Here is an 18,123-nt window from a genome sequence, read left to right on the forward strand (position 1 = left end):
AGTCAATGTTCAGCTTCTTAAATGTGAATGTTTTCTTGTTTCTTTGCTCCGTAAAAAACAAGGAAATCTGAAAAAAACAGAATAAGACGTTTCGAGGACGTCGTCATTTCCAGGTTTGATCCACGTTTTTCAACGTTTTCTGGAGCCAAACAAGAAAATAATCCATAGATTTAAGGATTTCGAAAATAATTGTGAGTTGCAGTTTTCCCAACGTCCGGGTTGGGACCCACAGATGGGGCGCAGGCGAATTTTTTGGGGTCCCCAAACCTTTTTATTGAAGATTTATGCATAATTTTTGAATAATGTGCATAAAAAATAAAGTTTAAAAAGGTTAACGCAAGTTAACGCACGTTAGCACATGACACCTTTCCATGACGACTGACCGGAAAAAGACGCGCGTGACGAGTCCAGGCACCGCTTACCAGTTAGCTCCGTTAGCTGCATTAGCTCGTTTAGCGCCGTTAGCCGCGCCTACAGTGGAACTGGAGCAGGTCTGTTTATTAAATGAAAAGAGCAGCGCTAACAAATAACTAGCGTACCTGTCTACTGCGTATGTGCGGCTTTGTTTTTAAAGTTTATCGTTAGCTTTAGAGACTCGTTTTTACAATCGGGGAGTCACGTAAACATGACATCATGCGCGTGTCTTTTTCCGGGTCAGTCGTCATGGAAACGTGTTAACGTGCGTTAGCGTTGACGCCGTTAACCGCAAATTAACGCACCCAGCACCAGTTTAAATCAATTAACCAAACATATTTTAGCAATAATTTGTAATTTAATCAAAATGACATTAGATTTTTACAGATATGGCTGTAAATGAGGGTCAGGATCGGTCCAATGACGCGTTTGAACTGATCACGTGTGAATCACGCGTGTTCTCCTGCGTCGTGTTGTGATTGTTGTGAGTCCATCGCCTGAGGATGAAGCTGCACATCATCATCATCATCATCATCACAGAGGCTCCTCCCGTCAATATTTCATATTTCTCACACTATCACCGGAAGCTCGGCTACAAATCTGCCCAGTTTCTGACAGAGAGGTCAGAGTGTTTTCGTCTGATGTGACGTGAGGGTTCAGAGCAGCTTTGATTTGTCCTGATCGATTCTCGGCCTCTTTCATCTTCAGGCTCTGAGTGTGCACGCGTCTGTGTGTCTGTGTGTGTTCTTGTACTTGCGGCATACTGAGGACCAGTGAGGGTTTTTAACCAACAAAGTGAGGTAATTTTTACTGAGTGAGGACATTTTGGCCGGTCCTCCTTTGTTTTCATTGAAATCACTTTTGTGGGTTGTAAACATGCTATACTCTGTTCCTCAATTTGGTAAAAAACCCGTTTTCCACCCCTGGTGTTTCCCATTTTTTTTGCTCTGGGGCTCCATCTGCAGACATGTTACGGTACTGCAACCAGTAGTTCTATATAGATGTCATTCATGAAGTAGATATTTGTAATTGTGTTGATTTATAAAGTGGAAATGCTGGTCCTCACTTTGCCAGCATTTTTACCCGGTCCTCAGTATGCAGCAAGTACAAGAATGTGTGTGCGTACTATTATGTATATCTTTGTGAGGACCAAAATAAACCAGAGGAAAGTGAGGACATTTTTAGTTTGGGCTGATCCTCACAACTTTTAAGGGCCACTTTGGGATTAAGACCCCGATTTTAGGCATTAAGTAGTGATAGTTGAGTGTGTGTGTGTACTTGTATTACTTTAGGACATAAACATTATCCTTGTCAGGACCAGTTGTCCACGTGGAGGCCAAAACCTGGTCCTAATGAGGCAGGACCTCATTTCTGAGGAACTGGGGATGAACTCGTTATGGTGAAGGTGAGAGACGAGGCTTTGTTTAAGCTGCACAAATGAATGCAGTGTCCTCATGAGAACATCTGTGTGTGTGTGTGTGTGTGTGTGTGTGTGTGTGTGTGTGTGTGTGTGTGTGTGTGTGTGTGTGTGTGTGTGTGTGTGTGTGTGTGTGTGTGTGTGTGTGTGTGTGTGTGTGTGTGTGTGTGTGTGTGATGGACTGAGTCGGAACAGAGTTTAGTTTAGCTCTGAGAGAAAAGCCAGGAGAGGAGCGCTGAATGCCAATAATGTGTTTAAGAGGCTGAACTTGTCTGTGATGGACTTAGACCTCACATCCTCACATCCCTTTGTAGTCCTGACACCAATCAGTCCATCATCTGCTTCCTTTCTTTCTTTTTCAAACACAACCAGAGTTTTAGTGTGTATAATATCTCCAATAAACCTCCTGAAACCCGATCCAGTGATTTTTGGAGCAGTAAATCTACTACCGAGGAGTCGACTGATATGGATTTTTCCCTCTTACTCATCAAAACATAACTGTTTAGTGATAAGAAATAACACAAACATGTTTTTTTTAGCTTCACTAATGGTCCGTCTCTGCACTCTGCACTTTATATCTGCAATTATTGACAGTGTTTTCACTAAAAAAATAACATTAAAACTATAAAAACACAGCGTTTCAGTGACACGTCACAGAAACGGGAGATATTGAATGTCCCTCTCTGAGGAGGAGGAAGAGGAGGAGGAGCTGCTCACCTGGACATGGACGCATTCATCGCCAGCGCTGGATAGGGGTGACGGAATCCCCCCGGAGGGATTGAGTACATGGGCTGGCCCTGCCTGAGAGACACACAGAGTGAATGAGTGAGTGAATCAAACACAGCTGACAGATTAACCCAAACCCACCAGCACTAATCCCATATCTGTGGAACGGCAATGTTTTTAATTTATTATTCTGCGTTTAAAAACGTGACGCATTAAAACTCTATAAAGACACCGATTTGACCTAATTAAGGATTCATTTGGGGGGCGGAGATTTAAGGCAACGTCTCCATATACAGTCAAACAGAACCTTATCTTATCGAAAAAAGTTGAACTCACTGTTGCATGAACCATCCCAGTGGATGAGCGATCGAACCGACGGCGCCGGGCGACAGTGGGTAATATGGAGAGAGTTCTGATGGGTGAGGTGTCCGGGGGATGCCTGCATTAAAACAACAACAACAAAAACAGCAGCTTTTAAAATGCAGTTCAGTCTTTTCTGAGGGGTTGAAAGTCTGAACTTTGTTGTTTTTATGACGGTCAAATTTTTTTTCCGTTTTTAATTTAAATCACTGTCTGGGACAAACCTGGTGTAATAGACCTTTAGTAGATAGTGGAACAAACACAGGATTTAACAGTGACTTTAACAGAGTAGAGTAATAATAATAATCATACTTTATTGTCATGATAGCATTGCTAAAAGGCCTTAAGGCCTTATAATAAAGACAATAACAATAACTGGGCTAAAGATGGTCACATGGAGCAAATCTACGATACAAGAGTACAGTGGTGGTCAGTTAATAATAAATAAAGTCAGTAAAAGTCAGATATTTATGAAGGAAAAACAGCAAATTCACAATAATGACTCAGTAAATGTTGCTTCATTTTACACACAGACGTCTTTAAGGAGACCGTCCAACAGAAAAGGCTTAAGAGAGCTTAAAAACATCCATTTCTGTGTATTATTTTTTATTATCATTATTGAGGGAGTTTAATGGTCACCTGTCTTTGGGTCGAGGATCTCCGGGGACAGGTGAGACGGCGGCGTCCCAGGGGAGAAGTGTTCGTTGCTGTAGGTGATGAGCGGCGTCAGAGGGTGGACGTGGTGAGCGTGCTGCACCACGGGAACTTTGTTTGACTGTGAGGGATGGAAAAGACACGGGAATGAGACAAAAGTCCACAAAACCACAACATAATTCATCATATAACAGTTTAAAGACCAGAGAGATTATGTTTTTAACCCGAATTCACTCCTGCGTCCAACAACTTGCTAATGCTAATACTGCTAGCATAGCCATTAGTCATTTTTTTTCCAGGGACAGAAAAGACAAATGTCCACAAAACCACATCATAATTCATCATATTCCATATTCACAACATAAAACAAACCTGTTTAAAGACCAGAGATTATGTTTTTAACCAGAATTCACTCCTACGTCCAACAACTTGCTAATGCTAACACTGCTAGCATAGCCATTAGTCTGTTTTTTTTTTTCCAGGGACAGAAAAGACACGGGAATGAGACAAATGTCCATCATAATTCATTACATTCCACATTCACACAGTCAAAAAAAACAGTTTAAAGACCTGAATGATTATGTTTTTACCCGGAATTCATTCCTAGGTCTTGCTAATACTAACACTGGTAGCATAGCCATTAGTCTTTTTTTTTTCAGGGACAGAAAAGACACGGGAATGAGACAAAAGTCCACAAAACCACATCATATTTCATCATATTACGGTGTAAAGACCAGAGAGATTATGTTTTTAACCAGAATTCACTCCTCCGTCCAACAACTTGCTAATGCTAGCACTGCTAACAGCCATTAGTCAGGTTTTTTTTTCAGGGACAGAAAAGACACGGGAATTAGACAAATGTCCACAAAACCACATCATAATTCATCATATTCCTATATTCCTATCATATTTGTTTATTTTGCTTTTTACAACTTGGGCCTGTTTTTGTCGATTAAATATTACTGAATAGTTGTGGCCGAAAAAAGGACATTTGAGAACATCATCATTTTGAGGTTTGGTAAACACGGATCCACATTTTTCAATATTTTCTGACACTTTATGGACCAAACGACTCCTCGAGTAATCCAGAACATAATCGACAGATTAATTGATCATGAAAATAATCATTAGTTGCCATTTACTTTGAGTAAAAAATACTTTAAGAACACAAGAATGTGCAATACACTTTTTTTTAAAGGCATCAACTATATATACACACCTGAACAAAAAGTACTACTGAATTTGAGAAATATGGGTCATTTTTATGACCAAAAATAAAAGAAACACGGTTTATTTTGTGACTTTTGCATCATTATTGCAACTTGCGACACAAAATGAATCCTAACTTTGACTCGACAACACATAAGATGACGAAAATACGCATTTTGTAAAGCCTGAAGGTATATTATGACCTATAATAAATGCTAAATTTAATCTGAAAGAGTTTCATAAGTATTTTATAATCCTGTATTGTTGCTCAGCTCATGAGACCTGGTTCCCATTGTCCAGAAGTAAGTCTGCCATCATGTGTGTGTGTGTGTGAGTGACCAGCCCTGTGATGCAATCTGGACCAGCACCAAGGAACACTAAAACAGCCTCGCGGCCGCATGCCAGCACCATTACAGTCTTTAAGCTGAGGAGCGAAAAAAACTGTTTGTTCAGTCCAGCGAAAAAACAACAGCGGTGCCACAGAGTCCAGAAATTACAGCAGCAGCAGCTTTAGCAGCAGCAGCAGCAGTTAAAGCAGCAACAGCAGTTACAGCAGCAATAGCAGCAGTTACAGCAGCTTTAGCATTTACAGCAGCAGCTTTAGCAGCAGTTACAGCAGTAGCAGCAGCTTTAGCAGCAGTTACAGCAGTAGCAGCAGCTTTAGCAGCAGTTACAGTAGTAGCAGCAGCTTTAGCAGCAGTTACAGCTGCAGCAGCAGCAGTTACAACAGTAGCAGCAGCTTTAGCAGCAGCAGCTTCAGCAGCAGTTTCAGCAGCAATTACAGCAGCAGCAGCAGCAGCTTCAGCAGCAGTTTCAGCAGCAGCTTTAGCAGCAGTTACAGCAGCAGCAGCAGCAGTTTCAGCAGCGAAGCCGCAAACAAACACAATCAGCCAAAGGTAAACTGAGGATCCATAAACAAGTGGCGACATCATCACCATCATCATCTCCCACTCTGTCTGTCTGACAGCGCTGTCGCCATGGCGACGAGCAGACGCCCACTGAGGCGACGAGTTATAAAACCACCGTTATAGTCACTTTCTATTTATATTTATAGTTTTTGTAAGCACGGGTTAACTTAACACAGTTATATATATATATTTAATTTCAACGTAAATATTTTTACTGACATTTACTGTCAGAGTTTTAACTCCTGCACATTTTTAACTTCTCTGTACATATTAAAAATTCTACGCAAATGTTAAATAAAGGAACACCAGCACCTGACCATACGCCCGCACCGCGGAGAAAGATGACGAGTACGACATTTGACCAGCTGAGGATACCGTAGCGCTCAGGGAAGGGAGGGGGTGAGCAGAGGAGCAGTTTGTTGTTGTAAATTTCAGCATCTCCTCTAGATGTCACTATAAACTACTTACTTCACCTTTAAGGAGGATTTTAGACATTTTAAGGCCTTAAATTGAGAGATTATGTTTTTAACCAGAATTCACTCCTAGGTCTTTCTAATGCTAACACTGCTAGCATAGCCATTAGTCAGTTTTTTTTCAGGAACAGAAAAGACACTGGAATGAGACAAATGTCCACAAAACCACATCATAATTCATCATATTCCACATTCACAACATAAAAAAAAGAGTTTAAAGACCAGAGATTATGTTTTTAACCAGAAGTCACTCCTGTGTCCAACAACTTGCTAATGCTAACACTGCCAGCATAGCCATTAGTCTGGTTTTTTTTCCAGGGACAGAAAAGACACAGGAATGAGACAAATGTCCATCATAATTGATCATATTCCATATTCAACCAACCAGAATTCACTCCTAGTCTTGCTAATGCTAACACTGCTAGCATAGCCATTAGTCTGTTTTTTTTTTCCAGGGACAGAAAAGACACGGGAATGAGACAAATGTCCCACAAAATTGGAGCCACAAATCGGTGAACTTGCGCTTACCCATCTTATGCAAGCAATTTGGCCTAGCTGTGGGCTTTTTCGTTTCGTAGTTTTCTCCGCTGCTATGCTAAGCGGTAACACAAACGCGGCGCGCGCACAGCCCGCCTACATAGTGGTGCGACTAGCAAATGATTGGATTTAAGACTTTTTAAGACATCGCAGATACCCTGTTTACGCACAATAATAATAATAATAATAATAACTCTTTCAGTTTCAATAGGTTTCTTGCACAGTCTTGCTCGAACCCTAATAATACTAATAATGATGATGATGATGATGAGGATCCACGTCTCTACTTCCATGAGGCAGCACTCACAGTCATTTCCTCTGGCTGCCTGGCTGAATAGAGCACTTGTTGGCTCAACTTGTCACATGGGAGGGTCAAGGGGGTGAGGGTGGTGGGGGGTGAGGAAAGGGATGGTGAGGGTGGTGGTGGTGGTGAGGGGGGAGAAAGGAGTCTTGTTCCTCTAGGCTAACCTTTCTTCAACATCCCTGCCCCCACCTCTGCAGCGTGGTCTGCCAGGGAACAAGGTTTGCATTGAGACTTCTGTAAACTCCGCTGCCTCAAGCTGCTCACGATTGTTCCACATCGTAGCCTCGTTTTATTTAAGAAAAAAGAAGACGGGAGGGAGAGAGGGAGGGAGGAAGAGAGGGAGGGAGGTCCGACCTTTTTCCTGCTTTTAAATCTTACGAAAATTAGCTCCTGCGATGTGGAAAAACAGACATGTTTACCGCTGTTGCGTGTGGCTAAATTAAGATTGCTTTCCTTTCCTGCAGATTTAAGAACTACTTTTAAAACTGCGGCGTGAGCCGGAGACGTGAGCGGCCCGAGACTCTGTCAGCGTTTATACTTAGTATGCGACCACGGTTTCTCTCAGAGTAACAAATGTACCTGAGGAGAAAGAGTTTAACACGGCCATACTTAGATTTTACCCTTTATAAAAAAACATGCTTTTACATAGAAATGATCACGATATCACAACCTCCACGTTCAGCCATTTCGCGATATTTCAAAGACATAATTCAACGACTACGTAACAAATATTCTTATAAACAGCCCAAAACCATGACTCAGCTAAAAGGCTGTCGCTAATTTTTGATATTTATGATATTATATATTTGTGTATACATATACATGTATATATACATAGGTGTGTATATATATATATATATATATGTATATACATATGTATGTATGTATATACATATATATATTCACATACATACATATATTCACATACATACATATATATGTACATACGTACATATATATGTCGCAGTTTTATATATACATACATATATATACATATATGTATATATGTATGCATATTCATGTATATATACATACATATATGTATATATGTATGTATATACATGTATATTGCATACATGTATATATATACACGTATGTATATGTATATATGTATGTATATACATATATATATATTCACATACATACATACATATATATACTCACATACATATATACATATATATGTATGTATACATATACATATATATGTATGTATGTATGTACAGTATATACATGTATATATATACATACATATATGTATGTATATATATACATACATATACATATACACACACACAAATATATATATATATACATACATAACACGCAAAAAAAATATATATAGAGAGAGAATATTTTGGTGTGGTTTTTTTTCAAAGAAAATGCAGTACCCCCTTGTGGCACGTTAAGAAAATAAATCACAAGGACTGTATGTTGGTGAGTTAAACAAGATTTTCAAATATTTACGTTTTTCTTCATTCACAATCTTCACAATAACAGATAATAAAAGATGTAAATATATATATTTCTTTTTAAAAATCATGATTAGCTATTAGAATAATGAATAAATATTGTATATCTGGAATCTGGAATATTCCTAAAACACACGAGATGACTTTTTCCGTATGTGGTGAATACAACATGAAGACGTTCTTCAGATTAACTCGGAGAAGGAGATTATAATCCACGAGGACCACAGGAATACAGCTGTCATTATTGTACGACAGAGAATCAGGTGAATGAAGTGACCTCAGGGTCAAGGCGTGTGATGATGAGCAGAGACCGGCGACAACAGAAAAGAAAAATAGCTTTGATTACATCCCATCATGGCAGAGAACAGCGCTGAAATCCCAGGTCCCGCATGTCATGTATATTTAAGTTGTGCTTTGTTGTTCGACTTCACGTTTCCCCATGTTTCAGACCTCTAGACCTGTGTGCCAGCACAGTTTGGGAAGCGCTTCTGTGAGAATTTCAAATGATGCCTTTTTAATTATTCAAATCCTGGAATAGACCAAGTCCTGTGTGCTCTAAACATGTTCCTAAGTTTCAAATCAGGAGCCCAGCGAAAATGCAGGTCACAATAACAGTGGAACAGGGGAAGATCTTTTCAGTTGCACGCGTTAACTCAGAATTCTGTCCGTCAAAAAACCACGTTAATAAAAACTAATCAACGAATGAATAACCGGAACAAGAAAATATTGAATTATGTATCAAGAGCTAAGACCAGTATTTTCCAAAGATGGGTCGCGGCCCACAAATGGGTCACGGGCCAATTTTTTGTGGTCCCCAAACAAATTTGCTGAATTTTTCCAACCCTTTTATTGCAGATTTATGTGATTATTATTATTAATTATGTGAATAAAAATGTTTCAGTTAAACTTTTTATTTAAAGTTTTTCGACTTCACTTGCAAAATCCGTATTGGGATTAGGGGGTGGGATTAACGGGGTACCTCATGATGCGATACATGATATATGGTCCACGATACAACGATTCTGTGACAACCATACATCATGATTTTTGTGACTCAAAAACATTAAAAATTGACAGCGCAGATTTTCTCTATTTATTCATAACGTAAGGAACAGAGTCTGGGTCGCGGCCCATAAATGGGTCACCTACCAATTTTTTGTGGTCCCCAAACAAATTTGCTGAATTTTTCCAACCCTTTTATTGCAGATTTATGTGTTTACGTTTTTGAATAATGTGCATAAAAATGTTTTATTTAAACATTTCAAACAAACAAGAACTTGAATAATCAAGAAAAGAATTGCGAGTTGTAGCCGTAGACTTAGCCTTAGCTTCAGTTTCTCCCTCAGCTGCGACTTCATCTTTAAAATCACAAAACTTTTTTTTTATCAAATCAATCAAAAATACTTCACTTGCAAAATCTGATACACGATATATGGTCCACGATACCAACAATATCACGATACAACGATTCTGTGACAATCAATATATTCGAATTTCTGCGTTAATGTGAAAAGTTAAAAGTGCAGGATTTCTCTATTTATTCACAACTTAAAGAACAAAGTCTGGGTCGCGGCCCACAAATGGGGCACGGGCCAATTTTTTGGGGTCCCCTAACAAATTTGCTGAATTTTTTCGAACTTTTTATTGAAGATTTATGTTTTGAATAAAGTGCATTAAACATTCTTATTTAAACATTTCGATAAATAAGAACTTAACTAATCCTGAGTTGCAGCCATAGACTTAGCCGTAGCCTTAGCCTTGATGATGCGATACACGATATATAGTCCACGATATGAACAATATCACGATACAACAATTCTGTGACAATCAATATAAATAGAATTTCTGCGTTAATGTGAAAAGTTAAAAGTGCAGGATTTCTCTATTTATTCACAACTTAAAGAACAAAGTCTGGGTCGCGGCCCAGACTTTGCCCTAACAAATTTGCTGAATTTTTCCGAACTTTTTATTGAAGATTTATGTTTTGAATAACGTGCATTAAACATTCTTTATTTAAAAATTTCAATAAATAAGAACTTAAATAATCCTGAGTTGCAGCCATAGACTTAGCGGTAGCCTTAGCCTTAGCCTCAGTTTCTCCCTCAGCTACGACTTCATCTTTAAAATCACCAAACTTTTTTATTTTTTTTTTATCAAAACAATCAAAAATCAGACTAAACTAATTACAGCGAAAAAACCCTCAGAAAGAGCATAAAAATGTGCTTTCTGTCAAAGCGAAACAAACTGCGCTAATGGCTCAATCGTGACTTTAAACCAAACACGAATGCATGAATGGCGTCTTTGAGCGGCCTCATGTATGGAGGTAATATTCCTCCTGTGCTCCACGACAGCTACGTCTGGTTTCATGATCCTCCAGCGAAGTGTAATGAGGAAAACCGCAAAGGAACATGAGCCGTGTTTTAAATATAAACAACATATATATATATACGTGATAGGAGGGATAACGCGCAACCTGGAACCAGATGGTATCTGCACTTTTTTTTTTTTTTTACACAGACTTGACTTGTTGATAAAAAAAACACAGAGAAGGAGTGTTTTAGAGCACACACACACACACACACACACACACACACACACACACAGTGACAGGAATGTTTGAGACGACGGCGCAGAGAGACGACGTCTGTCTCCGACGAGGTGGCAGCACAGTGCCTCACTCGGCCGTCCGACTTGGACGGGCGCTAAGAAAAGCACCGCGCTTGGTCAAATGTGGGTGGAGGGGTGGATTTCAGTCGAGCAAACATGTTTTTGGATCCCGCACATCTGAATTGAATTACTAGGCAAACAGCCGACGGGGGGGGGGGGGGGGGGGGAAGAGAGGCTTAGAACAAACTGAATAACCCCGCAGCTTTGTGTGGCTTTACGCTGGGGCGATTTCTGGGTGGGAGAGGCTTTTTTTTCGGGAGGCCTTTTCAAAACTCCAGGAAAGACAGAGGGTGAAAAGAATGCCAGGCACGCTGAGAAATCCAAGCCCTGTTTGTCAACGCCAACAGGAAGCGGACGTGAGCGCGCGAGAGAGTGAAGAGGGAGGAGGGAGGGAGTCTGAGCGTGTCGCATGTCTTTAGACTCAGACGCAGCAGAACTATGCCATTCATCACGCCCGACAACCGTGTGCTCTGCGTCTGGTCATCGCCTCCCAAAAGAGGTCAATGGCAGCCATGTTGGAGGTTAGAACAACATGGCGTCGGGTTACTCCTGTGGTCAGTAAATAAACGGAGAGGGCGAGAGAATTAGAGCCGGTTGAGTCGGATCTTTCACCCGTGTCTTTAAATTTAACCCATGAGTCTCTGGCATCAGTTGAGTCCTACTGCAATAAAATTTAAAACAAAACATCTCACAACATTAGCTACTAGTGCTATGCAATAGGTTCACACGACTGAGCGGAAATAGACGCATGTGACGCCATGTTTACGCGTGCCGCGACATTGGAAGTGCAGGCAACGTTTACCACTTAGCGCCGTTAGCTGCATTAGCTCCTTTTAGTGCCGTTAGCGTTAGCCTACAGTGGAACAGGAGCGGTCCATGGCGACTGACCGGAAATAGACGCATGTGACGCCATGTTTACGCGTGCCGCGACACCGGAAGTCCAGGCAACGTTTACCACTTAGCTGCCGTTAGCTGCATTAGCTTCTTTTAGCGCCGTTAGCGTTAGCCTACAGTGGAACATGAGCGGTCTGTTTATTAAAAGGAAAAGAGCAGCGCTAACAAATAACCAGCGCGCCTGTGTTACTGCGTACGTGTGCCTCTGTTTTTTAAAGTTTAGCGTTACTTTAGAGGCTCATTTTAACGATCACACAAACATGACGTCACGCGCGTCTTTTTCCTGGTCAGTCGTCATGGAAACGCGGTGCGCGTTAATGACGACGCCGTTGACGCCTTTAAACGCCGTTGACGCCTTTAAACGTCGTTGACGCGTAAACGTTTGACCCAATTAGTACAATTAGCTACTAGTCCTAGCCATCCTAGCCGCCAAAAGTTGTATAATTTTGTAGGCGACCACAACTGCGCAAGTCAACTCAAGTCCGAGATAGGAACTTCCTGCAGAGCCGGAAACAAAGCTCTCGAGTCAGACGAGTCGTGAGAATCGGCCGGCTTATTGTCATGAGTGGATCCGTTTCCTAGCTGGCAGACGAGAGGTAGGCTACGTCTCCACGAGTCGGCAAATCCACAACAAAAGCCACACTTTCACTTTTGAAATAGCATGTTTATATGTTATAGGCCTAGGTTTGGTGTATAGACGTAGCATATAAAAATGACGTCGGTCGAGTTGTTAAATAGTCTAGACAGTGGGCCGAGGACTAGGTGTTTTCTTGGCGATTTAGCAAATACTGACTCAAGTGACTCAGAATAACCCGAACCCTTGAAGTGAAGGACGGTAATAAACTATTGTTTGATAAAACTACAATGATTTCCCATGGTAAATGTGTAGATAATCAGGTTTGATTGGAGTCAAAGCACTGGTTCCTCATTCCACGTGTGAAGAGGATCCTGACTCTGCTGCTGCTGCTGCTGCAGACCTCAGATCAGTATTCAGCGCAGTCCTCACCAAAGCCTTTGATTTCATGATGGATCCAGGTTGTCTCAAAAATGAGAAACTCTCGCCCCAGAACCCGCAGTCAAAAGTCTGCTCAGTCGATACGGGTTAAAAAAAAAAAAACCTGGTATATAAGAGAGGGTAATAATATCTGCTGCACACACACACACACACACACACACACACACACACACACACGCAGGGAAGCAGAGGCATGTGTGGAATGCCGCTCTAGTCCTTGCCACTTCAATTCACTTAAACAATTCACTGTGTAAGTGACTTCTGACACAGTGAGAGGATCCTGGTCCCTCGCTGCCTTCATCACTGCTCGTACTGATTCTACAGCATGTGTCCAGTTTGAAAGATTTAAACCCTGAATAATCCCAGGAAAAGACCCGTCCTGTCCTTCACCACAGGATGATTGGCCAGAACATGAGCAGATTATCCTGTCGTGTCAAGGATGTGAATCGTTGAGTGGCTAAAGCGTGTTCAGGCAAATTACGGCATGAAAACAATACAGTTTGTATAAGATAATGTGATTTCTGTTATAAACTGATTCCAATGATGCAATCGCAGGCAAACTTTCACAAACAAATAAAAACATGCCTCAATATAAAAGCTTATACAAGCTGCGAGTTAATTCATTAATTATTAAAGCTTTTTTCATGATTAAACCAAAAGATTTCTGATCATTTAACCTTCATAAATGTGAATATTGACACGTTTTTCGTGATTAAAACAAGATTTCTGTTCGTTTTAGCTTCTTGAATGTGAATATTAAATCTTTTTTCATGATTAAAACAAGATTTCTGATTGTTTTAGCTTCTTAAATGTAAATATTGAAGCTTTTTTCATTGTTAAAACAAGATTTCTGATCGTTTTAGCTTCTTAAATGTGAATATTGATGCTTTTTTCATGATTAAAACAAGATTTCTGATCATTTTAGTTTCTTAAATGTGAATATTGTAGCTTTTTTCATTGTTAAAACAAGATTTCTGAAAGTTTTAGCTTGTTGAGCCCCTAATCTGTGCTTTCTCAGGGATTAAAACGCAAGTCACAAAGTCGGTCGCGTCTCGAGCTGCGACCGACGATTACTTTCGCAATCGATTAACCTGTCGATGACTTCCTCGATGAATCGCTCGGTCGCCTGGAAATGACGATGTTCTCGAACGTCTCTGTTTTTGTCCACAAAAATGGTTTCTTTGTTTACATGGAGCAAAGAAGCGAAGAGAATTTTCACATTTGAGAAGCCGTAACAATCAGAAATCTGGTTTTATCGCGTCTGTGGTCTCCCACACACACACACACACACACACACACACACACACACACACACACACTGGTCAGCTCTGCCTCGTTATACAGTCACAGCTCCCTCTAATCCGGTGTAATCTGTAATGATGCGGAGAATTTTTTTTAAAAAAGGCCCCACGGACAAAACGACTGCAAACGACGTTCACGGCCCTGACGACGTTAATCTGACTGGGATTACGTTAACGAAGATGATTCAGAGACGACCACGCCGACCCTCTTCCACTCCTCCTCGTCTCCTCCTCCTCCTCCTCCTCCTCCTCCTCCCTGGCCCAGCTCGGCCACTGCTGATGCTCTGACAGGTTCCTCATCCTGCATCACAGCAGCCCTGCAGCACCTTTGATGGATTATTCATGAGGAAGAAGCAGAGCGCTGTGAACACAGGGGCTGAAATAGGCCTGGTTTTTGGGGTGCCTGCACTGGTGTGTGTGTGTGTGTGTTCTTCTGTCTTATATCTTTCACCTCCTTGGGACAAAAATATTGACCAGGAGTCCTCATGGAGACCAAAAACCTGGTCCTAAAAATGAGGCAGAATCTAATTTTCAAGGAGGAATTGGCGTGCGTGTGTGCGTGTGTTCTTGTACTTGCGGCATTCTGAGGACAATTGAGCGTTAAATTTTTTTTTGAAATTTTGGTCAACATAGTATAGTATGACCTTTTTGTCAAATTTGGGACCAAAGATTATGGGTCAATTTTTTTTTGAAATTTTGGTCAACATAGTATAGTATAACGTTTTTGTCAAATTTTTGACAAAAAAAACAAACAAACAAAAAAGTTTTCCAGCTCTTTTTGCTCTGGGGCTCCACCTGCAGACATGTTACGGTACTGCACCCAGTAGTTCTATATAGATGTCATTCATGAAGTAGATATTTGTAATTGCGTTGATTTATAAAGTGGAAGTGCTGGTCCTCACTTTATCAGCACGTTTACCTGGTCCTCAGTATGCAGCAAGTACAAGAATGTGTGTGTGTGTGTTCCCTCTCCTCTCACCTCCGCCCAACGGCCAGCACCCACCACCGTTTCGACCAAAAAAGCAATACGCAGTGAATGCTAAACAAACCTGACTGTTGAATAATTGAGGAGCTGAGGCCGGAGCAGGCGTCAGATTAGCATACGGACCTCATGGACCTAATCTGCACTCTGACAGGACGGAGCGTCCCCGCACCGCTCTGTCCCCGCCAGATGCTGCGCTTTAGCTTCTTTCTTTTTTTCCGAATTTAGCAAACGTTTATTGGTGTAAGTCGGAGACGAAAGTGTGAACTTATGAAGCCTTCAGTTAGCATCAAAATGACTGTAAAAACATCTAAAAATAACAATTATAAATAAATATTAAAGGCTTATTCTGCAATCTGTGCAATTAAGTTTTTAAATTTCTAATGTTTACACACTGGACTTTTACATTTTAACGGAATATTCCAAATATTCTGTATAATAAATGTTAATTTAAGGTCTGAGTCACACGAAGATGAAGTATTATTGTTGTTGTTGTTATTGTGGAAACGTTTGCACTCGTCAGTGCAGGAATGTTGGTTTGGTGGTTTCCTCATCAGTCCCACAAAATAAAAACCTCCTGTCGTCAACATCATTTCCACAGTTTTTTTTCTTTCTTTCTTTCCATCGCTTTCTTTCACTCATGTATTTTAAAAAACTGAATCTGCTTCCAGTTTTCAATGTGCATAAATAAAGACGACGGAAACTGTGACACAGCGTTAATTATTGGAGCTCAGAATCACTGGATTTTTATCGCATGCTTTCACTCTTTTTTGCTGAGTCATGATGCTGCTGCTGATGCTGCTGCTTATTATTATTATTTCCTTTTTTTTTAAAGGAAGGAGAATATTTGTCACGCAGTTGAAGGAAGAACGATGTCTTTGAAATGTAGATTCAGTTTTTATCGAAAAGTGATATTGAGCCATGTTATTTACAATTAATCACAAAAGCATGGCTTCTCGCTCTCTAGGTGGCGCCACAGCTGATGATTTGATTTTTTTTAATCCTTCCCGACACAATTCCACCCTTGTATCTGGGATTGGGATTGAGACTAGGACTACTAAGATTTCTGATCGTTTTAGCTTCTTAAATGTGAATATTGATGCTTTTTTCATGATTAAAACAAGATTTCTGATCGTTTTAGCTTCTTAAATGTGAATATTGATGCTTTTTTCATGATTAAAACAAGATTTGTGAACGTTTTAGCTTCTTAAATGTGAATATTTTCTTTGTTTCTTTGCTCCACATAACAAATAAATCATTTTGGTTTGTGGGGAACATAGTCATTTCCAGGTTTGACAAACACTGATCCATGTTTTTTTTTTAAACATTTTCTGGACCAAACCATTCATTGATTAATCGAGAAAAGCATCGTTAGTTGCAGCTCTGGACACTTTGTCGATTCATCACCAAAGAATCAAAACTGCAATAAAAACCGAGTGCAAGTGGACGTAAAAATGTCTCCACAAAAAAACAGCGTTATGCAGGTAATTCAGTGACCCAACAATGAAAAACCAGTGAGTATCGCTGATGAATGACATCACAATCACACCATCTATTTAGAAAAGAATCACAATATGATTATTTTTGGACGATGTTGTCATGCAGCTGTAATCCCTGCTGGTGTCTCTCTGTGGCTGATCTTGGCCCCTGGGCAGTAATCCTGCCCCTTTATCCGCCTCCCCCTGCTCTCATTAGTGCAGTGTTGGGGTCCTGGGGAGCCTGCAGGCCTGGGGAGCCCAGCAGCCTCCTCCTGCTGCTGCTGCTCCACCCCCCCCCCCCCCATCACCACACCACCACCACTCTGCCATTCTCTGCCCGGCTGGAGTAATGAGCACATAATCAGCCGGGCTCCCTGACAGCAGAAGCAGCAGCAGCAGCACACCAGAGGGGCATGTGGGCTCCTGGCCCAGTGTGTGTGTGTGTGTGTGTGTGTGTGTGTGTGTGTGTGTGTGTGTGTGTGTGTGTGTGTGTGTGTGTGTGTGTGTGTGTGTGTGTGTGTGTGTGTGTGTGTGTGTGTGTGTGTGTGTGTGTGTGTGTGTGTGTGTGTGTGTGTGGTGGGGTGTGTGTGTGTGTGTGTGTGCGTCTCGCTCGTCGTACATTAGATTTTCCCACCGCTCGTGGAATGACCCTCTGGTAACAGGTCAGCAGATCAAGCATGATGACTTCCTCTTTCACTTCACATCATGGAAGCTGTGACACGTTCACTGAACTTCCTCATACACCGCTTAAAAAAAAAATAAAAAAAAGATAGCGCACCATGGAAAAATCTGATGCTAATCTGATCTAATCTCATACTGGTGAAGTGGCTCAGGCTATCAGAGCTGCGTCTATCTTACATTTTTTTAAAAGTCCCCACTTTAACAGCGTCACAATCGCAAACCTGACACATAACCTGACATTTACATCACGTCCATGACGTAAAACAACAAACTTTTAGACAACAGAAGCAAAACTGTGAACCTTTTAACACCCGAGATTTAAGATTAGGGATGTGAATCTTTGGGTGGCTCACTATTCGATTCGATTCCAATTCTTAGAGTCACAATTCGATTTAAAATCGATTCTCCATTCAAACGATTCTCGATTCAAAAATGTATACAATGCAAAGTGTGTTAAGGCAAATGATGGCATCAAAACAATACAGTTAGTATAAGATAATGTGATCATGTGATCAAACAAAGGCAAAAAAAAAGACAAACTTATTCATTCAAAACAAATAAAAACTTACTTATTGTACAAAAAAAATAACTTTAGCATAAATAAAAGCTCAAGCTAGCTGCCTTTTTCTTC

At 40.7% G+C, this 18,123-nt stretch overlaps 1 protein-coding gene across 2 annotated transcripts in view; it reads right to left on the bottom strand.

Moving 5' to 3' along the window:
• tcf7l1b (transcription factor 7 like 1b) overlaps window positions 1–18,123 on the bottom strand; it is a 67,599-nt gene that overhangs the window by 6,504 nt on the left and 42,972 nt on the right. For both annotated transcript variants that reach the window (XM_083904716.1, XM_083904715.1), the window contains exons 5-7: window positions 3,557–3,692; window positions 2,894–2,996; window positions 2,549–2,632 (exon numbers count right to left, since the gene is read on the bottom strand). In XM_083904716.1, the coding sequence (XP_083760842.1) occupies window positions 2,549–2,632; window positions 2,894–2,996; window positions 3,557–3,692 (323 nt within the window). The remainder of the gene's footprint in view (window positions 1–2,548; window positions 2,633–2,893; window positions 2,997–3,556; window positions 3,693–18,123) is intronic.

Source organism: Microchirus variegatus, assembly GCF_963457635.1.
Source record: "Microchirus variegatus genome assembly, chromosome: 18".
In the NCBI taxonomy this organism is placed as follows: domain Eukaryota; kingdom Metazoa; phylum Chordata; class Actinopteri; order Pleuronectiformes; family Soleidae; genus Microchirus; species Microchirus variegatus.